The sequence below is a fragment of the Saccharomyces mikatae genome, assembly GCF_947241705.1.
Source record: "Saccharomyces mikatae IFO 1815 strain IFO1815 genome assembly, chromosome: 4".
Lineage (NCBI taxonomy): Eukaryota > Fungi > Ascomycota > Saccharomycetes > Saccharomycetales > Saccharomycetaceae > Saccharomyces > Saccharomyces mikatae.
In genome coordinates, this window is record NC_079259.1 from 592,635 (window position 1) to 618,296 (window position 25,662).

A 25,662-nucleotide genomic window follows, 5' to 3' on the forward strand; every position below is an offset into this window, starting at 1 on the left:
TAATAATGTCTTCTTTTTTATTGATATCTTTGCTGGGCAACAAAATTCCCGTGGAGCTAAAATACTTGCCTCCCTTCCTTATTCAACTATGTTGATATGCAAGTTTAACCATTCATCGATATTATCTATAGAGATAACAAAAACTTTACTTGAGCTAACAGTGAAAAACTTCAGTACGTTGGCTGAAGACCTGAGCAAAATAGAAAACGCTAGCAAATGTGAACAGCAAATTTTATCAAATTTGAAATACCACTGTTTGGACAAGCTATGAGGATCCAGCTGCGCAAACCTATCATTCGAAAACTGCAAGTGATCATCAATTTCATTAACCAGCGCATCGTGCAATTCTTCTTTTTGGTCAGTTTTTTCTAGTGCCCCGTGAAAATGCTCACAATACTCTTCGCATGAACAGAACCACTGAACTATATCTACCAGTATTGGAGGGGCTCCATCGTTGGTATCCTTGACGATTAAGCGATACTCCAACGGTGAACTTGATGAGTCCGTATAAAACTCGTCAACCAATACATCAATCAATGATGCAGCCACATTACCTTCCTTCTCATAAACTTTATCTAGTATGTAAATAAACATGTCTGAGGATTCTAACAACGAAATTGCTCGAATAAAGAGCTCTCTTGGAAACATATAATATAAGAAGGACGCTATTGTATCATCTAGTTTCGTATCATCGCTCGGGTTGACTAGTTTAGCAAATAGTTTTGAGTATTCTATTACATCCTTCGACATGCCCTTCCTTGTTACTTATTCCCTTTTTTTCCACTCCTTCTTCATCAGCATATCCTTTCGTTTTACCGGCTTGAACTTGAACGGTTATTTTTTCCGTACTAATTCTAGTATATCTTCCCATCATACCATTATTTTTTATTCCATATCAATTTAACAAGGGCTGACCAACAAAAGCAGTAACTTCACTAAGCAAAAAAATGGGTCTTTTTAATTTCAAATTCAAGTATACAAGAGCACAACTGGAGATCTTCAGGTTTTCCTTTTGTTTGCTAGCACCTGTCGCTGTAATGTACTATATTGGTACAGATACTGATAAAAAACTAAATGTTCCAGGGTTCTGGCCGGATCCTGCGACGTTGAATCAGATACCAAAGGAACCCTATGAGATTAAAGCTGAACTAGCAAGGATGAAAAAGGAACGTTTGGAGAAAAGGCTTAGATTAGAAAAGAAAATACAAGAGGAGTTTGGTTTGGATCTTGAAGAAGAAAAGGAAAAAATCAGAAGGGATTTAGCTCTCAAAAAAGGATGATAAAAGGAAAACCACAAAGGATGTATGTTAATGAATACTCAGTTCTTCTTTTTCTCTATAGTTATATTATTATTCTTACATGTACATAGTAAATAGCCAGATTACCACTAGATCATTACTCTTCCTCTATATTCATTTTTGGCCTGATTATGCACTAATCGTACCTTACCAAAAGGGCTTTGAAAAAAAGGAGAACGAAAAATAATTATTGGTTTTCTTCTTCATCCATGGGATTATATATATTCTTAGATAATAATCTATTCAGCTCATGCTTAACAAACTCTACTTTTGAAGGATCTACCAAAAGATGTGTTTCGTCTAACTCCTCCAATACTATATCGCTCATCTTTGCGTCAATTTGCAGTATGAGTGCTTTGATAGATGGATCACATTGGATCAATGCCCCCTTTCTTGCTCTAGCCATGTTTTTTATCCTGTTTTAAAGCGTACACATGATGTTGTCCCTGCTGAGAGCGTACTTCAACTTCAGTACGGCTTGTTTGTCTTTTTCAAGTGATATAATCCAAGAGAAAAAATCAAAAAAGGGTTATTGAACCTACAACAAAATATATACGCAAGAGAAAAAGCATCACAACAAAGGATAGTAAACCGATAAGAGACATTAATGACTATAGATAACCTTCAGGATGATACCATTCTGAACCAGCAATCCGGTGGATCTACAATTGACCGAAGTGATTCCATCTCTGAGAAGGATAATGATGATAAAAAGATGGAAGCTGTTGATGTAACACCTTCAATGGGGAATATTGGTAGCATTCCACAAACAGACAGCAAAACCTCTTCAATAATAGATAAAAGCACGATAGTAACAAGTGCTACAGAAGAAGAAGTTCGTGATGATGAAAGTGAAGAGGACGAAGATGAAGATGATGACGATGACGATGACGATGACGATGATGAACCACCTTCATTGAAGTATACGCGAATTAACCAACTCCCGAAAAACTTTTTTCAGCGAGACTCAATCTCTTCATGTTTATTTGCTGATAGTTTTTTTGCATTTGGCACGCATTCAGGCATTTTACATTTAACTACATGTGCATTTGAACCCATCAAAACAATCAAATGTCATAGGTCTTCGATACTTTGCATTAATACTGATGGAAAGTATTTCGCTACGGCATCGATTGATGGTACAGTTATTATCGGATCAATGGATGATCCGCAAAATATTACACAATACGATTTTAAAAGGCCCGTTAATTCTGTAGCGTTGCACTCGAATTTCCAGACATCTAAAATGTTCGTTTCTGGTGGAATGGCTGGCGATGTTATACTGTCTCAGAGAAATTGGTTGGGAAACAGAATCGATATTGTTTTAAATAAGAGGAAGAAAAGGAATATCAAGAAAGATGATCTATCCTCTGATATGAAGGGCCCAATTATGGGAATATATACTTTGGGTGACCTTATATTATGGATGGATGACGATGGGATTACATTTTGCGATATCCCTACAAGGTCACAGCTTTTGAACATTCCATTCCCTTCAAGAATTTTTAATGCTCAGAATGTTAGGCCAGATCTATTTAGACCTCACGTCCATTTCTTAGAAAGTGACCGTATTGTTATCGGATGGGGGTCTAATATTTGGCTATTTAAAGTTTCATATACCAAAGAGTCAAACTCGGTCAGATCTAGCGACTCTAATTCTCAAAGTAATAACATGGGTCATTTCAACCCTACTACAAATCTCGGGTCTCTCCTGTCTAGTGCTGCTTCAAGTTTTAGAGGGACACCAGATAAGAAAGTTGAGTTGGAATGTCACTTCACCGTGTCAATGCTGATTTCGGGGCTTGCATCATTTAAGGATGATCAGTTATTATGTCTGGGATTTGATTTAGAAATTGGAGAGGAGGGAGCTATCCAAGAAAATAAGGGAGGTTTGACTTTTGGCACAGGACCGGAAAATTTATTGCTTAGAGGAAATGCTCCGGATTTGAAAATCGTTGATCTTTTTAATGGTGATGAAATATATAATGATGAAGTAATTATGAAAAACTATGAAAAACTATCTCTAAATGATTATCACCTTGGTAAACATATAGATAAAACGACGCCAGAGTACTATTTAATTAGTTCAAATGACGCTATTAGGGTCCAAGAATTGTCATTGAAAGACCATTTTGATTGGTTTATAGAGAGAAAACAATTTTACAAAGCCTGGAAAATTGGAAAATATGTTATTGGATCAGAAGAAAGATTTAGTATAGGCTTGACATTTCTCAACACCTTAATAGTTAAAAAGGATTGGAGTACATTGGTCAATCACTTGAATATAATCTTTGAAGAAACCTTAAATTCATTAGATTCCAACTCATATGATACTATCAATAAGGTACTGAAAGAGTGGGCAGATATAATAGAAGTTTTGATTAAATCAGGAAAAATTATAGAAATTGCACCTTTAATTCCGAAAAAACCAGCTCTAAGAAAGTCAGTATATGACGATGTGTTACATTACTTTTTAGCTAATGATATGATCAATAAATTTCACGAATACATTTTTAAATGGGATCTAAAGCTTTTTTCTGCAAAAGATTTCGAGGAAGAGCTAGAAACGAAAATAGAGACTGCCAGTAAACCTATGGCTATCTGTGATGAAGGAGAATATAATATTACCTATAGAACAGAATTGGTTCATTTATATTTGAAAGAGAATAAATATACAAAAGCTATACCGCACTTATTAAAATCCAAAGATTTAAAGGCTTTGACTATTATAAAATTACAAAATTTGTTGCCGCAATACCTGGATCAGATAGTTGATATTATTCTTCTACCATACAATGGCGAAGTTTCTCATATCCCTAAACTATCAATATTTGAAATTCAAACAATTTTTAACAAACCAATTGACCTGTTATTTGAGAATAGGCACACTATACCAATTGATAGAATATACAAAATATTCGAACACGATTGTCCCAAAAGTTTCAACAAAATTTTATTCTGTTATTTAGTGAAATTTTTGGGTACCGACGACTCATTCATGATAAATCCCTATGAGAATCAACTAATTGAACTTTATTCCGAATACGACCGCCAAAGTCTTCTATCTTTTTTGCAAAAACACAATAACTACAATGTGGAGGCTGCCATTGAGGTTTGTTCCTCAAAAACGGGCTTATACAATGAATTGATCTATTTGTGGGGGAAGATTGGCGAAACAAAGAAAGCATTATCTTTGATTATTGATGAGTTGCGAAACCCGCAATTGGCTATAGATTTTGTTAAGAATTGGGGTGATTCGGATCTTTGGGAATTTATGATTAATTATAGTCTTGATAAACCTAATTTCACAAAGGCAATTTTAACATGCTCTGATGAGACTAGTGAAATTTACTTAAAAGTGATTAGAGGCATGTCAAATAACTTGAAAATTGACAACCTACAGGATATTGTCAAGCACATTGTCCAAGAAAATTCATTAAGTTTGGAAGTTAGAGATAATATTTTAGTGATCATTAACGATGAAACGAATAAATATGCCGATGAGTTTCTGAGAGTAAGAAGCCGGGGCAAAGTATTTCAAGTCGATGAAACTGATAATGATATTAATGGCGATTTACATAATTTTTCTTAAGAGCCACTATCTTAATTTCCTGTAGCCATAGGGCGGTGTTCATTTGTTTTATGTGCTTATGGAAAGCACAGATGAGAACGAAAGGGACACCTCTATTTATATAAATAGTAATCGTAGAATGCGATCCTCAAAGACTAATATAAGTTAAATAAAAAGCATTTCGACATTATTTACTCTATCAGGTCTAGTTCATTCATTAAAAATCAAATAAAAGTTAAAGTTCAGAAGGATAATAATATTAGCAAAACCGGGTGTTGAAGACAAAACAAAAAAAAAAAATGAGAAATGAACATCGAGATCTTACTAACGTTATATTTAAAAAAAACCTGAATTATCAGGCAAATGTAAGTTATTAGAGTCTGGAAGGGTTGAGCCACCGGTCGGAAGATCTAAATTATTAGCTGAAGTTGCAGCGGCAGCTGCGGCCCCAGATAGAAGGGTTTCTAAATGGTCTTGTGCATTCTTGCTGTTGTTTATTTTAATGCTCTTACTATTAAGTTGTTTCTTGGTTTTCTTAATTCGTTTTAAAAGCGTCACATAATTAAAGTTGAGCTCATTTATTGTTTCCTTTGTCAGTGATATTTGGTTTGATTCAGCATGCTTCATGATGGTGCTCAGAGATTTGGCAATGTTTACATTTGTTTGCAAGTTACTTAATATTGTAGTGGAAGAGGGTGACATAGCAGAAACGGCACGTTCAAGATGTTCCAAACCAGATGGCGATGACGCAGAAGAAGTTGAGCCCATCTGCGCAGACACAATAGATCTAGCTGATGCGCCTACAGAGTTTATTGCCACAGGAGAGGGTGTGATTGAAGGAGAGGAAGCCTCGGGAACAGATGAAGAATTATGTTGAAAACTGTTTAATGAATTTTGAGACACTACGTTCGAGGAGGCTACAGAATGTCCACCCTTTGAGGTGTCGCTCAATAACCCACTCATATGTGGAACATTGAAAGTGTGCGATTGATTCCTTGATTCTAAAAGCGCCGTTGTTATTGAATTTGAGTTTGTCATAGCAGTGCTTGAAGGAGGGTCATCTGCTGATTTATTCTGATCTGAGGTAGCTTTATCGTTATTTCGAATGGTTGAGGAAAATACATCGCTAAAATATTCAGAGGATGGTAGTTGCATATCGACGCCAACAGTAGATAAATCTAACTCTGGACTTAAAAATAAATTCGGTTTATCAATTAATGTACTGACATTATAATCTAGTGGACCTGGTTGTCTCATTGCATTGTACGGGTCATTCAAAAGACCATTGAAATTGACATCGTAACTCCCGTCAACAACTAAATCTGTCGTTGAAGGATTCCTTTGTGCCTCCATGCTAGAAATATTCGGCTGTCCAGAGCTACCAGTTTTACTACTATTGTTAATTGTATTTTGTTGCAAATACTTTGCACTAACATTATTATTATCATTACTGCTGCCATTGTTATTAGTATTTTCATTACTGTGATCACTATTATGATTGTGATTGTGATTGTGGCTAGAGTGTGACATAATTGGATGGTTTTGATTGTTATCCTCTTCATTGGCAAAGACCGATAAATCAAAATTATCATCATGAACTTCACTAACTTTCGACACTGCATCAAAATCAGGCTCGCAAGGCTCCACGATAGCACTTTCAACTAATTCTTCAGTGCTCAAGAAATTTGTATTTTTGTTTTCTATGTTCAAATCTAACAACATTTCATATTCCCATTTTTTGACACAATAATATTCATCACACAGTCTATTTAATACACTTTCTAAAACCTCATTTTTTTTGAATGCCATACTGACATTCTCATTTAGATGAATCATTTCAGGAGGTAAAAGACCAGAGCTTTTCCAATTAGCTTTTATGGCGTCGACGGGTATATCGTCCCACGCTTTCTTAATAAACTTAAATGCATTTGACATTGTCAATTGACTTTGTTCAAAGCTGATCAGACATTTTTTGCCATTTGGTAAGCAGTCGTTCTGCTCTCTTTTATTTTTACTTGAAGTATTTTTGTAAATTCTATTCTGCAAATCAATGAGTGCCTGATATTGTTGAATCCTGTACCTTGTTTTGAATTCGTCCCAAACACCCCAGTTAAATGGCAGGAATTTTGAGTTGGAGGAGGTGTACACAAGTTTTATATTTTGAAGACGTAGATTGATGATCCTATGACAACATGAATCATCCAATACAATCCAAATCTTTCTATTCACAGCAACCAACCTCTTATCCCATCTAACTAACCAGTTATGAAAGAGATTGCTCGTTAGCCATGCTTTCCTATTACTATGATAAGAAATATCAAACTTCTTAGCCATTTTAGTACCGAGCATCGATTGTGAGACAGGGTCTTTCGGTTCGTTGGGAAAGTAATTCCTGAATGATTTATAACTATCATACTTCCCTACAACAACAGGTTTCAACTTTTCAGAGCCATCAAGATTGGAACACAGCATTACAGTTGCCACTTCTATACGCCTTTGAATACTGCTGGCTTCGTATTGAGCATAATCCAATGGTAGGTTATAGGAGAGAAACGCTTCATCTAAAGTAAATAGATCCTTTGGTGGGATTTTCGCAAAATAAGCCTTCAACACATCTCTTTCTTCAAATGTCCAAACTTTGGGAGTCTTCGGTAACTCCTCGTCTAAAACAGAAATATTGACATCCATTTTTGATAAGAAATTCGATATCCATTTATAACTAAAGGAACCATTTCCTTCTCGATGTTCCGCAGGAATTCTGTGCCAGACAGCTTGTGCAGTGTCTTGAATAATGGGCGAGGTAATAGGGATACCATTCCACAAACTTTGAGAGATCCATTCTTGCAATATTTTCCTAACTAAAAGATTATTAGGCTTTCTTAACCTATTCGCATCTTTCTCGTGCTCTTTACAATTCATGTACGTAGACTTCCTAGCCAATAGACGCGATATGGTACCTTGAGAAGGAATTTTTGGTAACTGGAACGTCTCATATGCCCATTTTGCCAATTCGAGTTGCGTCCACTTGGGGTGCCTCTCTGCCATTAGACAGATATTATATCTTTGCTGAATGGAAAGCATGTTGGTTATGATCAGGCTGTTTCCCTATTGTTTTGTATTACCCCAAATCCAAACGCGAACTTGTCACGACTGATCAAGCTTTACTGATTTCATTTAAATCTTGCAGCTGATTTTTAAGCAGCTAATGGTTTTGATAATTAATATCTTTCGAGTGATTGACTTCGATGGGCAAAGTCACTAAAGACGGAAATCTGTAGCAAGCATTCCAACAACAAAGTCACGAAATCACAGCAAAGCTAAGAATAAAGAAGAACGAAAAAGGAGGCAATTATTGAGAGACATGGAAACCCCGATCGTCGAGGTTCCTGTGTTCTGGGGAGTAAGGCAATCATCTAGCTTTTAATAATGAGTTACAGTCATGGATAAACACGGTCATATAGCTCATCAGGAAGGCAATGTTTGTTTTTATATCCCAGCGTTATTCGAATACAACAGTTATTATAAAGGTACAGAGGATGTTCGAGTATTTGTTAGAGACTTGAAGTACTGGATGAGATGCTCCATATATATTTGTGAAAAATACTATGATCGCCGGCTATCAATGCTATTCTGGAAAAATCATCCTTTACAACAAATACATCTCATTGGCTGTGTCGTTGGATTCCAATACAAATGGATAGGGAATCAGGAATACATTTTCTTTCAGTTGGATGATTGTACCTCAGATTCTTTGTTAGTAGGTTATAGTAGTGATATGAGATTTTTAACATGCAAAGTTAACAAGAACGTCATTATGTCATGTGGATTGAACATAACCGATTTAACAGGGTCTACGCTCCATGTTTACGGGAAAATATGTTTAAATTATCAAGAGTTGCAAGTTAAGTACTTGAAAATATGTCATACCCTAACAGAAGAAATAGATCATTGGAAAAGTACAATAGAAACACGGGAAAAGCTTGAAAAACCTTGGTTCCTAAGTGATTCTGTAATTGGAGAGCTATTTACGCAAGAGCAGGACTGGGCACCTGAGGAAGCCCAAATGGAGGTGGTAAATGAGGATTTTGTAAGTCTTGGGTACAAAACTCCGGAACATAAAAAAAATAAAACAACATTTATTGAGCAACTGCAAGAAGAACGCATGAAGGATGAACTGGAGATTACTAGTCCATATGATAGTACTAATACTTCAACTAGTCTGCATTCTTTGTCATTTCAGTTCATATCGTCACTCAAGGACTTATCTGATACTCATTTTCTAAACTCTTCTAATCAAATTGATAATGATGATGAAAAATCATTAGGAATACTAGGATGTGAATGCACAGACCCAAGTGTGACGGTACCAAATAAAACATCGGCAAAATCAAGCTTAATGCTGACTTTATTAGAAGTACGAATGAAAGAGATCTCCAATTATGACCTTTACGAGTTACGGGAAGTACGGAACATAGTAACTAGCTTAGCATCGTTTCATTTTCAACAACAAAATGTTGGCATCATGAAATCTTTCGATACTTTGGAAATTGAAGCATTTCAGGATCTAGTTCACCTTCTTATCAACCAAGGTTTAGTCGCATTAAAAGATACGGAAGGTAAGATGCTCGATTTGTTGCCCTTGAAAAAACTGTTTGAATACGCTCAAAAACGAATATTGGTACTAATGAAGCTTCGGTGCTATACGGGTACCATTGAACTTAATCATGTCCAAGAAAAGCTGCATTTGCCGTCAGTAACAATAAACGGCATCGTTGATGTTTTCAAAGAATGCCTTAGAAAAACAACGAAACAGTATCCCCAGACGCTAAAAAATTGGTGGATTGATCTTGAATCCAGGAAAAACCTCGATGGACAAAGTAGTGGAATTCTATTGCATTTGGAATACGCCTCTAACTCATGATTCACTTGATAAACAATATCGTCAACAACGGCGCATCTCCATATATGAAAAATTTTGCGATGAGCTTATAACAAGAGAAGATAACTGTGCGCATATATTATATATATTCTATAAAACGAGTAAGGACATTTACTAACTTTAACATGGCTTTATTTAACGTAGAAGGTTGGGATATAAAGACAAAAGCTGTTGCTTTTGATGACAAGGCTAGCAAGTCTTCAAAAGAAAAAAGAAAGAATAAGAAAAGAAGAAATGACAAACTTACCAGAGAACAGAAGTTAAAAGAGGAGACGGAGGCTGAGTTAAAGGAACAGGTGGAAGATAGTTCTACTGAAGAGCCAGATTCTGAAAACAACCAAAAAAATGAAGATAAAAGTGGAAAAAGTAAAGCGAACAGCAAGAAGCGTAAGCATGATGATGAGGGTGCCTTTGTGCAAGCAAAAGTTAAGGTTGAACAGCCTTCAAAGAAGCAGTTAACCCCTTTACAACAGAAGATGATGGCTAAACTAACAGGTTCGAGATTCAGATGGATCAATGAACAGCTGTACACAATTACCTCTGATGAAGCATTAAAGTTGGTGAAAGAACAACCGCAGTTATTTGATGAATACCATGATGGTTTTAGATCACAAGTGCAAGCATGGCCAGAAAATCCAGTTGATGTTTTTGTTGATCAAATTCGTTATAGATGCATGAAACCTGTTAATGCTCCAGGTGGGTTACCAGGTCTCAAAGATAATAAAGAAATAGTTATTGCTGATATGGGATGTGGTGAGGCTCAGTTAGCGTTAGAGATTGACAATTTTTTCAAAAGCTACAACAAGAAAGCGAAAAAATATTTAAAAAGACGCCATAAAGTTCACAGTTTCGATTTAAAGAAAGCTAACGAAAGAATAACTGTTGCCGATATTAGAAATGTGCCGTTGCCAGATGAATCCTGTACTATAGTGGTCTTCTGTTTGGCTCTAATGGGCACAAATTTTCTTGACTTCATTAAAGAAGCATATAGAATTTTAGCGCCAAGAGGTGAGTTATGGATTGCGGAAATTAAATCAAGATTTGGTGACGGTAGAGGTAATGAGTTTGTGGACGCATTAAAATTGATGGGATTTTTTCATAAAAAAACTTTCGACGAGAATAAGATGTTCACAAGATTCGAATTTTTCAAGCCACCTGCAGAGATTATTGAAGAAAGAAGACAAAAATTAGAGAGAAGGCAAAAATTTATTGAAGTGGAGACAGAGAAGGAAGAGTTAGAAAAGAAAAGAAAGAAAATTGCTGAGGGCAAATGGCTTTTGAAGCCTTGTATCTATAAGAGAAGATGATGATTTTACCTACCCTCTTAATATCGTAATATTGTTTTTGTTCTTTTTATATTGTAAATTATATATAAACGTTGTACTTTTTTCGACAGTACATTGGGTAAAGATACTTGAGACGTGAAAAAAATCGCTTTGAAAAAAAGCATACGAAAATCGAGGTTTCACTGTCTCTGGAAGAATGATTGGATACTGGCCAGCCTTGATAGATTCTCAAAACCTGGAACAGAGGGCAATGCAAACCAAGAACTTGCATCTTGACCATCAGTTTGACCATTGGTGGGTTCCCATTTATCGCAACAACGAAAACCGTATGTGTTCCACGCGGTCAAGCACATTGCTACGATAACTAAAATCAAGTAAAATAACTTCAATCTTAGAAGGCATAATACAGCAAAGATACCCCAAATTATGGGTGTTGCGTACATCGACCACCAGAATAATTTGGAATCAATTGCATTTATAGGTGGGCCCGGTGCATATTGCTTATATGATTCAAAAGTAAAGTTTGAGTTTTTGTTTACGTCTGTAGAGTCGTACCACCAGCGTAGTTGAACCAGCTTCCTACCGGTGATATTCTTTGTTAGGTAAAAATCGAAAGAAAGTAAAAGAACAACAGTGATGAATTGAGGCGTAAAATTCAAAAACATAGAACCTATGATATAAAATACAATAGGAACCGCCTTACCTGCCAAATGAAATGATAGTAGCAACGGGTGCGAAGATTTTAAAATTGTGTTGTAGAAATTTCTTGCGTGATCCATCTTTCATTTATGAACTGAGCACTAACAGGATTTATATTCGTAATTAACGGTAGAGTCTTTTCGAACTAACCTTTTCTTCATTTATCTCATGTATAGTCGTCGTAATGAATATGAAATCCCTTTTCGCTCAAAGGCGCCTTGCGGACAAATAATAGGGTCAAGGCCAGATAAACCGAAGTAGTATGCAGAAAAAGTGACACTAACGGAAAATATATCTATACATGTAAATACTTTTGATGCCGTTTATTGGGAAAAATATATTGCAGCGGGTATTACGCTAGCGATTCAAGTTAGATAATGTGTGAAGCATTTGCTGTTTTCATGAACAAACATCTCATGTTCTTTGTAAGAATTTAGTTCAAGTTTAATCTCATTCATGGTGCTATTCATACTTGGGTTTACTTTCATCATCCACAGTAATCTATGGCGGTTCATAATAAATTCTGGATTGGCCCTCTCATATGTAGTCGATGACCAAGTGCTTGCCAAACAAACTTCTTGTGCGAACCGGACACTCTTTTTAGCTGGTTTTGAAGCTGTTCCGACATTGCTGAAAGAGACATTTGGCGGTAAATTACTCCAATCGTAGAATCTAATATAATCCCAATCGTTTTTGAGTCTATTTACCATGTCGGTCCCAACATAATTCGGTAAGCTCATCGGGCTGGACGAAGACTGTCGCAACTCGGTCGATAAGTTGTAAAAATGTCGCGCAGATTCATTGTCGTCCAAAGAAGGCCTCTTGGAAGACCTCGGTGGTGGTTGGTTTCTTGTGTCAATTATATATTCACCGAGCTTTGAAAAGTCTTCAATTATGGTCTCGTCGATCAATGCATCGTGGACAGTTGCTTTTTCGTTATCTCGACAGGAGGTCTCGTCATAGCGGTTTGGCAGGGTCTCATGGAGTTTCTGTCGTATTTCTAAATGTTTCCGCCTGGAATCATATTTATTATCTTCCCTGGATAATAAATCATCAAATATTGAATCTGTATCCATCAGAGTTTCATCGTCATCAATTTCGATGCCATCCAGGTTTGCATTCATCAATACAAAATCATTCTCCATGTCGGAATTATTGTCAGAATGGGTAACAATGTCATCCACAGGAATCTTTCTTCTTTTCATATATTTTTTGCTATTTTTTGTATTTAAATTTCCAGAACTAGACCAGAGTTTTTTCAAAACAAAACCCAAATTTAATCTCGACGACAACTTTTTACTTTCATTTTTGTCATTGCTCAAATGGGGCCCTTTTTTTCTGTCAGGTTTGCTTGATTTTTTAAGTGGCTTTATCTTTTCCTCACTCAATTGACCCAACTTTTCTGTATGGTCACTATGGTTTTTGTTTACCATATTTTGGAAACAATATGAGATAGTGACTGTTCTATTTTCATAATTGTCATCATCATCCGTGCGACTTTCTGTCAAGCTGGTCAGGGTGTTAACAGTAGATGTTGGAGAAGTTGTCGAAACAAAACTCTTTGTTGTTGGGGAAAGCGAACAGTTCACCTCTAAGCTATTAACAACGTTAGTGCTATCTGTGTTAGAAATTGGTGAAATAGGCACTGGGTTGTAAAAAGCAGAGGGGTCTTTTGATGCATTTATATCTTCCTTCTCACCAAAATTAAATGAAAAAGAGTTTCTTGAATTCATGCTTGTCTTTTTCAAACCATGAGTGCCTTTTCCATCAGCCTTTGGTTTGTACATTTCGCCATTGGGAAATTGGAAACTCGTTTTCATTTTAGAACGTTGGATTTGATAAGGTGTTAATTTTTTGTATACTCTCACGGTATTCTGCGGATTCTGGCACTGACTTTCAAAATTATAATTAACATTAAGTCCCTCATGATATGAGTTTCTTTCTCTAACTGTAAACAGCGCAGTTTTCCTTCTCTGCTGGGCGGCTGTCATTGAAGAGGACCTCACAGGAAAATTACTGGGCCTAAAAATAGATTTATGGTTCATTTCACCGTCATATATGTGTCTCTTTTTATTTGGACCCAAATAATTATGATCAGTATCACTTCTAACATTGAGCTTAGAGAATCTACTAGATAATGCAAATAAATTCGAAGTTGAATTTGACCTAGGTATCAATCGCTCCGGTATGAGTTGGTCCTCTTGCCCAGATAGATACGATCCTTGCATTATACTATTATTAGCTGTTGTAGCACCCAATATAACTTATATGAATAATAAGACAATCCTTTCCTTCTTTCCGTCTTCTTTTTTCTTCTATCGCTATATTATACGTAGGCGGTATATATATTTATTCAAAAGGGAACTTTAAGTAAGCGTCTCATTAAGCCATCAAGATAAGTCGGGCCCAATGAATTTGTTGAAAGGGCAAAGAAAAGTTATTGAAAAGAGGCCAAACATTTGTGAAACCTGGGGTATGTCGAGCATGCAATCTGAATAAAGTATGCTACTAAAAGGGAAATAATTGAAAAAAGAGAGGATGCGGAAAAGGAAAAGTGAATGTCCATCTATTTTTAGGCGCTGTCCCGTTCAGGGATCATACTTGTTTCATGTTAGTGGCACCGAGGTAGTAGTGTAGAATTTGAGAAGGAGACAAACACCACAACACCAATAGGAAGTTTTCTTGACTTTTCATGCCGTTTAGGGAGTTGGCTTACGGCCAGTACAAAAATTTGGGCATAGGTTTCTTGAGTTGAAGGGAATACGTGCTTCATCTTGTCCTTATTCGGCAGATGAAAAACACCTTTAATACAGAAACATTGTAATATTATATTGAATGGACTAGGACTTTCCCTTCTGTTTCTTCATACTAAATTATTATATAGGGGCTGCACATATGCACACTACACAAATAGAAAAAGCTATAATTGAAAGGAGAAAATGCACATAGTGGGCACTACTTGGTTTTAATTTTTTAATCTGTTGTTTCATTTAATCTTTTTATCTCATTGTTTGCTTCATCTAAACAATAACGTATCTAATTGGAATATGGATTAACTTAATCGCATATCCTATGATACCAACTGCAACAAAACCGATACCGACAGCTCTAACGATCTTGGTGTATTCCTTTAAGTCAGGCTTCTTACATTTGGCCAAGAATTGAGTACCTTCTCTGACAAATTCCACAGGTGCTTCGACCAGTTTTTCAACTTGGTTGTTGCTTTGTTTCTTCTCTTCGCCCTTTTCACTGACTCTAGCCATTTCTTCTCTAATGTTATTGTTGCTTCTATCGTTGATAAAAAGTATATTGCAGGCAATGGACACGATTTATGAACAATATATACGCTAGATAGGACTGATTTTCTTGCTTTATCGCTAATAATTATCTAGTTTCAAGTGAAAAAATAAAAAAAAAAGTTGCAAGAAAAAGGCGACGTGTTTCGCATTTTCGCTACTATCCATAGAGGGTAATGATTTTTCTCGTACTATACATATACAACTTTCATTTCTATAAGCAATTTACGGCTAACCATAAAGATTAACACTACAAGATATTAGAACCCTTCCCATTCTTCAGCTTCTTCGTCTTCGGATTCGTCGCTAGAGTCATTCTCGGGTGTTTTGCCTTGGATAACACCCCATGAAACAAGTCTAGTGTCACTGAATAGGTCTTCTTTGATTTTTTCTCTTAACACCTTGCTATTGTTATAATCTGCCACAATATCTTGGAAAATAGTAATAACATCGGCCAGTGGTGTTTTTTTTGCACTTTCTGCAACCTTACGTAGCTCTTCCTCTTTCTTTTCTTCGTCCTCATCGTCCTCGTCTTCGGGTCCCTCTTTCAACAATCTCTCCCATTCGTCCAATAGAATATCGACAATATGAATTGGAATCCCTGTGTAAACCTTTGGGCTCCCACTGAGAGGTAACCACCTTAATACCTTGGTAATATATTCGTCGACTAATCTTTCATCCCAGTTTCTGGACTGCAAATATTTTAACTGGTTGAATAATACCCTTCTTATCAACAGCAAATACTTATCCAATCTATATCTATCGATGTTAAACCACTCGAAACACATTACCTTCCAGAACCCTCTACTGAACTTGATAAATGCCTTATCGTTTATGGTCAAGTTTCCTGTATTGTTATTATCCTTAGGGTCAAAATATAGTTCATGCAATTCACCTAATTCGTTTGCTAAACGTTGTTGCGGTCTGGGACGATCACTAAACCACATGGCATAGTAGAGACCTTTCCAAAGTTTATTGAATTGCAACTGTTTGTTTTCTTTAAATTGTTTAGCGGTTAGATATTTCTTTAACGCCTCAAGTGCATTTTCTCTTGTATTTCTATTGTTCGAGGATAATTGTTTAACAAATTTTGAAGTCTCCATGATTCTTTGATTCTCCTCTAAATATTGGTATCTACTTAGTGTATTATGTCATGGATGTAAACGATATATGTATCATTAAAGAATTCAAACCATGTTAGATAATTTTTTTCAGCTCATCGCCTAATTTTTTCTCCAATTTCTTTACCTCTCGTGCCCCGTGATCATAATATAAATAAGAGGATGATGAAACTCATCCGTATAAATCTTTCAAACGCTTGAGTTGTTCTTCTGATTGCTTTGTCCCCTCCACTTTCTTGGCTTCCAATTCATCAATACTAACGATCTTGGGCTGCCTGAATCCTTCTTGTTCCTGCTTTCTCTTCAGGTATTCATACTTTGTAGGATTGGCAACTAAAACATGCTGTATCTTTTCCTTATCTTCAATTTCATCACGTATCCCCATCTCTTGAGCATGTGATCTAGCAAATTGGTTTAATTCATTTAATTTTAATCCTTCACCCGTCAAATGTCTACGAAACATCTTTGACTTCTCATCAACTGAACCCAATGTTTCACTCTTATATAACCTCGATTTAGGATCATAATTACTCTCCATTGAATTTATATCATTCAAGTATGCAGCCCTATCTTCCCTCAACCTCGTTGATGCCCTATATAACTTGGAGTTTTCAGAATCGTCTTTTTTCAATGAACCTACGGAGTCCTTGTAAAGCTCTAACTTCATCAACTCTATCTCTTCGTCAGTATCCCAAAGCGTTTCGTCAGTTGGAGATTTCTCTTGGCCTTTTGTTTTATTTTTTTTATCACGTTCCCACTTGTCTATCAATTCATTGTACTCCTTCCCTGAGTAACCATACCACCTATCTTTTCTGGAGTCCCAGTCATCGTCAGTGCCACGTACTAATATAGTACCATTAACTTTGTTGTTTAAATTTAAATCTGATATTACTTTCTGCACTTTCCTAGGCTTTTCCATGCAATCTTTCTTCGTATGCCCTGTTTCACCACAGTTTTTACAGAACTTTGACGAATAAGAATCCCTAAAGGGCACATCATGTGGCTTAATTATTGTGAATTCATCCTTGATACCTAAACCAATCTTTGCTTCCGAATTATTGTCAATATCTAAAGCCCCCCCCTTTGCTTTTTGTCTATGATGCACTAAATAATCGCTTTTCCCCACTTCTTCAGTTGTGCTCGCACCTTTATTGATAGGTTCTTTCTCCTCCAGTCCTTTGGTCACATCCTTATAGTACCATGGTTGGTTTCTAATATATCTCGGAATATGGATATTTTCATTTTTGTCTTTTGCTAGTTGTAGCTGCTTTTTGTTTCGGTTATTGGCGTTTCTATTTTTATTATTTCTGTTATTGCTATTCATTTTTCACTATGGTCTTGGTATGCCAATAAAACAGGTATCCTTGCCGGAAGCACTCTATAAATGGTATGCAGGATTGTTACAATACTTACTTAAATGACAAGTTTGTGCGATAGATGTTCTTAGGATGTATCTATTACTTCCACTCACTAAAAAAAAGCAACAGGTACTTCGGCTGAAAGAAGCTCGTTGAATACTAGTAGAAGGCCTTTTGGTTTGAGAAATAGCACTAGTCGTGCCCATCACTCTTCCTCGATTCTTGTTGTAGGAAAAGAACACATGAAATTTACAAAAAAATCTTCCCCGCCAGGACTTGAACCTGGAATCTTCTGGTTCGTAGCCAGACGCCGTGACCATTGGGCCACGAGGAACAAGATTACTCTGGTCGGTTTTAGATTATACTACTAGACGTGTGTCCAAAATTTCTGGATATCGAGACTTCATCTAATGTTCTTTCACACATGCCGTATAATCAGTTTTGAGCCGTAGATTACCTGTACGGCAACTGGTGTCAGTTTAATTTACACATAGTTACTATAATCATTAGCTACTCAGAAGTAGTGCAAGAAATTTTATGGGAGCTGCCACTTAAACGTATGCATCAAATTTATCTAGGCCTTACTGAAAACTAAACGATGAAAGCGTTGATATTATACTGGTTTTCTGAGAAATAGGTGGATTTTGAGATGATTGTTGGGATTCCATTGTTGATAAAAACAATATTATTTGGTATATAGAATATACTAGAAGTTCTCCTCGAGGATATAGGAATCCAATTGTTGTAATATAAATCAACTATCATCTACTAACTAGTAGTCATTCTACTAGTATATTATCATATACGGTGTTAGAAGATGACGCAAATGATGAGATATAGTCATCTAAATTAGTGGAAGCTGAAACGCAAGGATTGATAATGTAATAGGATAAATGAATAACAACATATAAAACGATGATAATAATGTTTATAGAATTATGTAGAATTGCAGATTCCCTTTTATGGATTCCTAAATCCCCGAGGAGAACTTCTAGTATATCTACATACCTAATATTATTGTCTTATTAAAAAATGGAATCCCAACAATTACATCAAACTCCACTATTATCTCAGTAATTAACGCCAAAACTTATCTGCGACAATGTGGAGGTGTATCTCTTTAGTCAGGCATCAATTTTTGGCTTGATCAAATAGATACATTTTTACTTTAGCAAATCGGGTTACAATCTCTTTTTAATAGAATTTTCGATGTGGACGTCTTTAATTTTCCTATTCACAACATAAGCAATGAATATATACTAAACTCAAAAACTGATACATTGATTTAGGTAAAACTGTAAGATGAAAACAGAAAAACATGAACGCAGTTTTTAATTCTGTGTAATTACTTGAATCGGCTCTGGTGCTTTCTTCTTAATTCATGAATAAACTTTGTGTCTCTTGTTTTGCACTAGCAGAATGGGTGTGGAAAAGTCAAAATTAGTCCAAAAAAAAAAGATAAATAGATAAACGAAAGCCAAAGGGACTTATCGTAAACGCTATCAAAAAAGCACTACAATTCGTTCACTAATCATTTGTTTATCACCCTCTTGAATACAAAAGAGACAGAGCTTAATACTCGCTTCTCAGTTTTGCTTTTTTTTATCTCAATCCAGCCCTTATTGTACACAAACCAAAGGACAATATAAGAGGGGTAGTATAATTATGAAATTTGAAGATCGAATATTGAACAAATCAATCCCGGAATGGAAGTTTTACAATATAAATTACGAACAATTGAAACTAGTGATCAAAAAGGTAATTACTTATGATCATCGCACATCAAGCGATTTGGCTTTTGAAAAGTCGTTGAGTCAATGTACTGTAGCGTTCAATCACGAATTTCAAAACGTTAATTTGTTCATTTCTATGAAAATTAAAGAAATATCAACACGTATTCTTTCTATTGAATCCTCGATAATTGATTTTTCAAAAGGCTTGAACAAAAGTTCCAAGAATCGTTTCAACCTCCGTAAACTGAAAATTATCAATGCCCATGTTGATGATTGTAACTTTGAGTTACAGTTGCTGTCAAGATTTTTAATTATACAAAGGATTGCCTTAAGAAAGTTGCTCAAAAAACTATTAAATGAATTTCCTCAAAATAAGGAAAGTTCTTTGACAGCAAGTGATTATGTGACATCAATTAAAAATTTAGATGGCTTAAGAAATGGACATGAAGGTATATCGTTCATGAAGCTTGATTTAGATCCATACCTTTTGGAGGTTTCCCTAATTGTTGATGTTTTACACGATTTGGAAAACAAAGTTGAAGATGCTACTGAACCAATGAAGGAACTAAGACCCTTGAACGGCTCAAACAAGTCTGTTCACATAAATTCAAGCCCAGAAGTTAGTAATTTCTTTTCACCAGGTTCTCCGAAGTCAATCCCGTTACTCTCGAATAAGAAAACTTCAAAAATGATTGATTCTTCGGTAGAATTTGATACTGCCCTTATAGATAAAGCCGAGACCCTCGGAAGGTTTTTATTATCGTCTGAAGATACTGAGGGATTGAAGTTTATGTTGTTAAATATTGGCTTCAGGATAATAGACGATGGTATTATATCTACTTCCAGAGAGATTCTGGATACTACAGACATTATTAATTCTACATGCAGTAAGTCTATAAGATCAGCAAAATCATTCAATGACTTGCAACATACTTTGCCGCGATCTAAACAGAAGAGCAAGCTACCTTCTGCGGTACAACCAAACGAGACGCATATTTTTCTCTCCATACTAGATACCGAAGTAAACAAACGTAATCCTCTATTAGTCACTGATGAGAATATCAATCAGCATCCAAATATGTTGATCAGCTCCAGTGCTGAGGATAATTGTATTTTAATGTGCCATGTGGGTGGCTTACGAAATCATGTTGTCACAAACAGTTTACTTTTAAAGGATGTCAAGCATATTCTTTCAGCCATGAAAAAAGATAATAACACAGAGGATATTAACGTCCTTATAAACTCTCTGAATCCATCACCGATCAATAGGATAGCTTTGGAATGGATTCAATCTCATCAATTAAAAGCTATTGAGCCCGAACTGGATTTTAAAAGAACAAGATTTATATCGGCAGAAAACGGAAATATATACCTAATAGCCCTAGATGAATCAATCACCATGGGGAATATATCCACTTTACCTTTTCCGATTCTAGAAGTCAAAAAGGTTAGTCGATCAGACAGTCTTTCACAAAAGGCCATTAATGATGACAACAAGTTTAAACAATTAATGAAGTCGTTTGTTACAAATGAGTTTCAATGCAGTCTGATACCCCCTGATTTAACTACATGGAAGATTTGTTTAGAACTAGTACATTCAAATGAATTGCGAAATGATTTATTTCAACTTTTACTAAGAGACCAATATAAACTGAGTTCTGATGATTCTTTGTCACCTGACGAATTCTTTCAGCTGGGTAAGGATCATTTAGAGGAAGAGTTTGACTTAACTGCACCAATAATCACTTCTCAAGAAAGTGTTGGCAGCGATACAAAAGTCCGGATTAACAAAAAAGGAAAGCAGCCAGTTAAAGAAAGTAAAAAGAAACCCATAAGGTATTGGAACGAGTTTGACGAACAAGAAGAGGATAATTTAGATAACAACTTTTACGTTGATTTAAATGGAAGCAATAATACAACAGATAATGAAGATTCTCTACTTTTAAGGAATTCTCCAGCCGACTATGGGTTTATTTTGTTTAGTAGGAACTTTATTAACCGCACGTATGATTTTTGCGAAAAGCTACGAAGTTTAATCAGTCATGGCAACAAAACTTTGCCAACTGCGTTTCACAACTCCAAACACCCCCCTTATTCCGTGAACTATAATTCTATGGCTTCATTTAGTTCACAATCAACCTCGGCATCATATGATGACGTTCAAAGATACTTACAATACCAGCAGCAAGATATAGAGGAGTCACAGTCTATTTATGAATATAGACATGATGAAGTAGTTGCATTTTTATATTTGTCTGCGTTACTGACATCTTGTATCATGGCAAGTGTATGTCTTGGGATAGTTTTGTCTTTGTTTCGTGGGAAAAATAACAATGAGATAGATTTGGAAGTTCAAAATATTCTCATAGCCATTATTATTATTTCCTTACTAGTTTCGCTCATTTTGATCTGCGCCTGCTTGTTGTTATTGTTTAGCAGATTCACATTGGCGCCAATTTGGCATTATGTCGGTTGTTTCATTATGTTTTTCTCGGTTACTGGGACTGTATGCTACGGCATGGTTGAGATTTTTTTCTAATTATTTCCTTGAATATACAAGTTCTTCATATGTACGATCTATATAAATATGAATATGATGGGTTTACGTAGAAGAGTAATGAAGCTCATTTGGAACTTTTGCTCGAGGAAACTTTAGCTTTTTTAAAATGCCCTAAAAGCTAATCGATACAGTTATAGTTAATAATACCTAATATGATCTTTTGTTAGTTGTGTCCTGAGTTCACGACTATCATAAATAACAGACACTGTAAGAAGCTCTAAATTAAAAGAGTACGTATCACGCTACGGTGCCTGTGGTGAATATTATTAGGTACTATCAAAAGAGATAGAAACGCAAACTGAAAAAATAGACGCCAATGTACTATACACTTAGCTTGGAATAACCATCTGAATCCGTTCTAACCACAACTCCATGGACAGCATGCAAAGTTTGAGTTCTTAACAACGATCCTTCGTTTGCACTACTTTGTTCGTTTAAATCGTCTGCGTAGCTTGAAACATCATCGAGAGTAGAATTATTGTCCAAGTTATAGTCGGTAACATTTTGGTCATTTTTGCCGATGTTTTTTTCAATTTTTTCCTCCTGTTCTTCCTTTTGAACTTGGTTATTCTCTTCATCGATAATTTCACTTTTTGAAAGTAATCTGAACCTGCACCACCATATGAAGTGAGATACGAAAATCCCTATCTCCATTCCAGCAACTATAGAATATAGTATAATGCCCATAATGTCCATATTACCCAGAATGACACTGATGATGGATAACCAGGCTCCTAACGAATCGATAAACAAGAAAGCAAAGTTGATTCCGATAACACGACCCTTCCTTTTGGCTAGTTCAAAGTAGGGGGGAAGCAATCCAACAGCTAGTAAAACAGAAGCAGAAATACCAAAAATTAAATCGGGCCACTTAACACCTTTCTCGTAAAGAGGTCTCAGCCATAATATGAAACCGACTTCCATGCCAACATCAGCCGCAATAACAACAGCTATAATCAATAAAATTTTCGATCTCGCCATACTGACTGGTGGATAATAACACGATTGAATAAAACTTATAGAACAAAAGAACATAAAGAGATGTGGTTGAACTTGCAAAATAACATTACCTTTACTGACACAGAAATATATGGCAAACGGAATTCCAGAAACAACCCAAAGAAACATCATTAACGGTGGCAGCCCAGTACAATCTTTTTTTTTCCAATTATAGATAATTTGGGGAATTAACTGAACACACCAGCAGACTGTGGCTATAGTGGCCAAAGCTGTAGCAGCCTTCTCAGAGATCATGAATACCTACTATCAAACCTATTTTACGTTGTAGAAAATCCCAGTTTATATTTTAGCGATTATATTGGTGTGGAGCACAACAGAAAGAAAAAAGTACATCAAGGTGGCATAATTTATATGAGTTCTTGCACGGGAGGTGTCATAAAGATGTAATCTAGTTAGTCATAGAAAAATATTACCGAAGAACGGCGTTTTCTTATTACCCGGAATCATTTTATCTGGCGCTCACATCGCGCAAATAATCAGGTGATTTTTAAGCGGACTTTAATGTCATTCGGAGAAAGACATAGGCAAGCCAATAGGTTACTCATGAATTTATTACCATAGCAACTCGTTTATAGTTAATTTAACTGCAAAAGAGATCCGGACAAAATAACGACTAATTAAAATACAACAGGTATATAGAATAAATAGAGAATAAATAGGGTGTAGCTGTTTTACAAAAAAAATGAAATAAAAATTGGAGTATGGATCACCGAAGAAAGTTGTTCACTTTCAGATTATGGGGTAATGAAAGCAGGAAATTGGAAACTCTTTATCAGTAAATTTTTAATAGAGAAGAACCACTCATTAGTCGGGAAGAAATTCAATGTATATCATACTCATTTTTTTGCATAAACATTATAACATCTTAATTATTTCTCCACATTTCTAATCCTCGAGCAAAAACAATCGTTCTCCTGGCTCTCCAAATTCCAATATGCTTAAATACCGGTGTTATCCAAGAAAAAGTAGTTTCCAGATGATTTTTGTTCTTTATCCATTTGAGAATCTAACTTGTTAATTCTTGGTCTGAAAGAGTTTGGATCTCTTCTGAAAGTGACATTCAAATTTTTCAAAAATCTGTTACAACCAGTCAATAAAGATTCTGGGGCTCTTGCGTGAGCATTCTTGGAGGGAATACCTTCGAAGACAATGACCTTATCAGCAAGGTAAGTAGCCATGATGAAATCGTGCTCGACAATGAAAGCAGTTTTCTTATTATGCAAGATGAATCTTCTGATAACTTTGGAACAAATGATACGTTGTTCGGAATCCAAGTAAGCAGATGGTTCATCAATCAAGTATATGTCGGCTGGGATACCCAATGCCAAGACGATGGCTACTCTCTGTAATTCACCACCAGACAAATGCTGGACTTCTTGGTCAATAATGTCATCAATCCTTAAAGGTTTAACGACATCGGTCTGAAATTGTGGACTTAGGAACTGACCTCTAATTTTTTTGAAGAATAATTGTCTGACAGTACCAGGGAATTTTGGTGCGATTTTTTGTGGCTTCATAGAGACATTTAACTTAGGAATATCTTGCCCTTCATCGGGCTTCAAGGCACCAGCTAATAATTTAATTAAAGTAGTCTTACCAGTACCGTTTTCACCCATCATAACAAGAATTTCAGAATCAGAAAATTCACCTTCTTCTACATTCAATACAAAGTCACCTTGAGTTTTTCTCAAACTTGGGTAAGTAAAGGCGCGACTAGCAGAGTCATTTTGTAAGTCCTCGGTGGCATCGGCTATTCTAAATTGTAAAGCTTCCGTTCTAAATCTTAAATTCTCAGCAGGAATATGACCATCCAAGAAAATGTTGATACCTTCTCTGACAGAAGCTGGTAATGTAACAACACCGTAAACAGATGGAACACCGTATATGATACAAACAAAATCAGAAAGGTAATCCAAAACTGACAAATCGTGCTCAACACAAATGACGTATTTGGTTGGAGCCAACAAAGACCTAATAATTTGAGCGGCATTCAAACGCTGTTTAACATCCAAATAAGATGAGGGTTCGTCAAACATATAAACATCAGCCTCTTGGACACATGACATACCAATGGCAAATCTTTGCAGTTCACCACCGGATAACTTGTCGATATCTCTCTTTAAAACGTGCTCTAATTGTAAAATTTTGATGTAGCGCTTCACATCCTCCGGAGTCTTTTCCATTCTCAATTTCAAAAGTTCACCCACTTTTTGGACCGGCCCTTTAATAGCACGAGGAATGTTATCAACATATTGAGGTTTAATAATAGCCTTGATATCATCTTCCAACATCTTGGTGAAGTAGTTCTGTAATTCAGAACCACGGAAGTATTTAATAATTTCTTGCCATTCGGGAGGATCATCAAAACGGCCCAGATTAGGCTTCTGTTTACCAGCTAAGATCTTCAAAGCTGTAGATTTACCAATACCGTTTGTACCGACTAAACCAAGGACTTGGCCTGGTCTTGGGGTTGGTAATCTGTGCAATTTGAAACTATTGGCAGAGTAACGGTGAGTAACATGGGCTTCCAGATTAGTTGGCAAATTGATAATTTGAATAGCATCGAATGGACATTTTTTAACACAAATACCACAACCAATACATAGTATTTCGGATATGAATGCAATCTTTGAAGTTGGAGTTACTTCGATACATAATTTACCAGTTTTCACAACAGGACATGAACGTTTGCACTCTTGACGACACTTCTTTGGTTTACATTTATCAGCGCTAACAATAGCGATACGACTGTTTTTATCACTCATTATGGTCCGTCGTGTT

General features: G+C 35.9%; 15 protein-coding genes and 1 non-coding gene across 16 annotated transcripts; 5 read left to right on the plus strand and 11 right to left on the minus strand.

Annotated features, from left to right (window-relative positions):
* Positions 1-78: 78 nt before the first annotated feature.
* Positions 79-750, minus strand: SHU2 (Shu2p; the record flags this gene model as incomplete). Its single annotated transcript, XM_056226843.1, has 1 exon — positions 79-750. One exon carries the CDS (start codon positions 748-750, stop codon positions 79-81), a length of 672 nt encoding a protein of 223 aa, XP_056081078.1.
* A 197-nt stretch (positions 751-947) lies between these two features.
* PET100 (Pet100p) lies at positions 948-1,280 on the plus strand (the record flags this gene model as incomplete). The annotated part of the gene is made up of 1 exon (XM_056226844.1): positions 948-1,280. One exon carries the CDS (start codon positions 948-950, stop codon positions 1,278-1,280), a length of 333 nt encoding a protein of 110 aa, XP_056081079.1.
* A 205-nt stretch (positions 1,281-1,485) lies between these two features.
* Positions 1,486-1,704, minus strand: TFB5 (TFIIH complex subunit TFB5; the record flags this gene model as incomplete). Its single annotated transcript, XM_056226845.1, has 1 exon — positions 1,486-1,704. The coding sequence occupies one exon, from the start codon at positions 1,702-1,704 to the stop codon at positions 1,486-1,488; it is 219 nt and encodes a 72-aa protein (XP_056081080.1).
* A 201-nt stretch (positions 1,705-1,905) lies between these two features.
* VPS41 (Vps41p) lies at positions 1,906-4,890 on the plus strand (the record flags this gene model as incomplete). The annotated part of the gene is made up of 1 exon (XM_056226846.1): positions 1,906-4,890. One exon carries the CDS (start codon positions 1,906-1,908, stop codon positions 4,888-4,890), a length of 2,985 nt encoding a protein of 994 aa, XP_056081081.1.
* Positions 4,891-5,205: 315 nt separating this feature from the next.
* Positions 5,206-7,950, minus strand: PDC2 (Pdc2p; the record flags this gene model as incomplete). The annotated part of the gene is made up of 1 exon (XM_056226847.1): positions 5,206-7,950. The coding sequence occupies one exon, from the start codon at positions 7,948-7,950 to the stop codon at positions 5,206-5,208; it is 2,745 nt and encodes a 914-aa protein (XP_056081082.1).
* Positions 7,951-8,308: 358 nt separating this feature from the next.
* STN1 (Stn1p) lies at positions 8,309-9,790 on the plus strand (the record flags this gene model as incomplete). The annotated part of the gene is made up of 1 exon (XM_056226849.1): positions 8,309-9,790. The coding sequence occupies one exon, from the start codon at positions 8,309-8,311 to the stop codon at positions 9,788-9,790; it is 1,482 nt and encodes a 493-aa protein (XP_056081083.1).
* A 143-nt stretch (positions 9,791-9,933) lies between these two features.
* Positions 9,934-11,115, plus strand: RRP8 (25S rRNA (adenine645-N1)-methyltransferase; the record flags this gene model as incomplete). Its single annotated transcript, XM_056226850.1, has 1 exon — positions 9,934-11,115. The coding sequence occupies one exon, from the start codon at positions 9,934-9,936 to the stop codon at positions 11,113-11,115; it is 1,182 nt and encodes a 393-aa protein (XP_056081084.1).
* A 158-nt stretch (positions 11,116-11,273) lies between these two features.
* Positions 11,274-11,873, minus strand: TVP23 (Tvp23p; the record flags this gene model as incomplete). The annotated part of the gene is made up of 1 exon (XM_056226851.1): positions 11,274-11,873. The coding sequence occupies one exon, from the start codon at positions 11,871-11,873 to the stop codon at positions 11,274-11,276; it is 600 nt and encodes a 199-aa protein (XP_056081085.1).
* A 285-nt stretch (positions 11,874-12,158) lies between these two features.
* On the minus strand, positions 12,159-14,021 carry AFR1 (Afr1p; the record flags this gene model as incomplete). Its single annotated transcript, XM_056226852.1, has 1 exon — positions 12,159-14,021. One exon carries the CDS (start codon positions 14,019-14,021, stop codon positions 12,159-12,161), a length of 1,863 nt encoding a protein of 620 aa, XP_056081086.1.
* A 792-nt stretch (positions 14,022-14,813) lies between these two features.
* SSS1 (translocon subunit SSS1) lies at positions 14,814-15,056 on the minus strand (the record flags this gene model as incomplete). Its single annotated transcript, XM_056226853.1, has 1 exon — positions 14,814-15,056. One exon carries the CDS (start codon positions 15,054-15,056, stop codon positions 14,814-14,816), a length of 243 nt encoding a protein of 80 aa, XP_056081087.1.
* Positions 15,057-15,349: 293 nt separating this feature from the next.
* RRP1 (Rrp1p) lies at positions 15,350-16,192 on the minus strand (the record flags this gene model as incomplete). The annotated part of the gene is made up of 1 exon (XM_056226854.1): positions 15,350-16,192. One exon carries the CDS (start codon positions 16,190-16,192, stop codon positions 15,350-15,352), a length of 843 nt encoding a protein of 280 aa, XP_056081088.1.
* A 190-nt stretch (positions 16,193-16,382) lies between these two features.
* SLU7 (mRNA splicing protein SLU7) lies at positions 16,383-17,534 on the minus strand (the record flags this gene model as incomplete). The annotated part of the gene is made up of 1 exon (XM_056226855.1): positions 16,383-17,534. One exon carries the CDS (start codon positions 17,532-17,534, stop codon positions 16,383-16,385), a length of 1,152 nt encoding a protein of 383 aa, XP_056081089.1.
* Positions 17,535-17,829: 295 nt separating this feature from the next.
* Smki_4.trna11R lies at positions 17,830-17,902 on the minus strand. The gene has a single exon. It is a non-coding gene; the product is annotated as a tRNA-Arg (tRNA).
* A 1,331-nt stretch (positions 17,903-19,233) lies between these two features.
* On the plus strand, positions 19,234-21,840 carry VTC5 (Vtc5p; the record flags this gene model as incomplete). Its single annotated transcript, XM_056226856.1, has 1 exon — positions 19,234-21,840. The coding sequence occupies one exon, from the start codon at positions 19,234-19,236 to the stop codon at positions 21,838-21,840; it is 2,607 nt and encodes an 868-aa protein (XP_056081090.1).
* A 342-nt stretch (positions 21,841-22,182) lies between these two features.
* Positions 22,183-23,115, minus strand: ILT1 (Ilt1p; the record flags this gene model as incomplete). Its single annotated transcript, XM_056226857.1, has 1 exon — positions 22,183-23,115. One exon carries the CDS (start codon positions 23,113-23,115, stop codon positions 22,183-22,185), a length of 933 nt encoding a protein of 310 aa, XP_056081091.1.
* A 704-nt stretch (positions 23,116-23,819) lies between these two features.
* Positions 23,820-25,646, minus strand: RLI1 (Fe-S cluster-binding ribosome biosynthesis protein; the record flags this gene model as incomplete). The annotated part of the gene is made up of 1 exon (XM_056226858.1): positions 23,820-25,646. The coding sequence occupies one exon, from the start codon at positions 25,644-25,646 to the stop codon at positions 23,820-23,822; it is 1,827 nt and encodes a 608-aa protein (XP_056081092.1).
* Between the last annotated feature and the right edge of the window lie 16 nt (positions 25,647-25,662).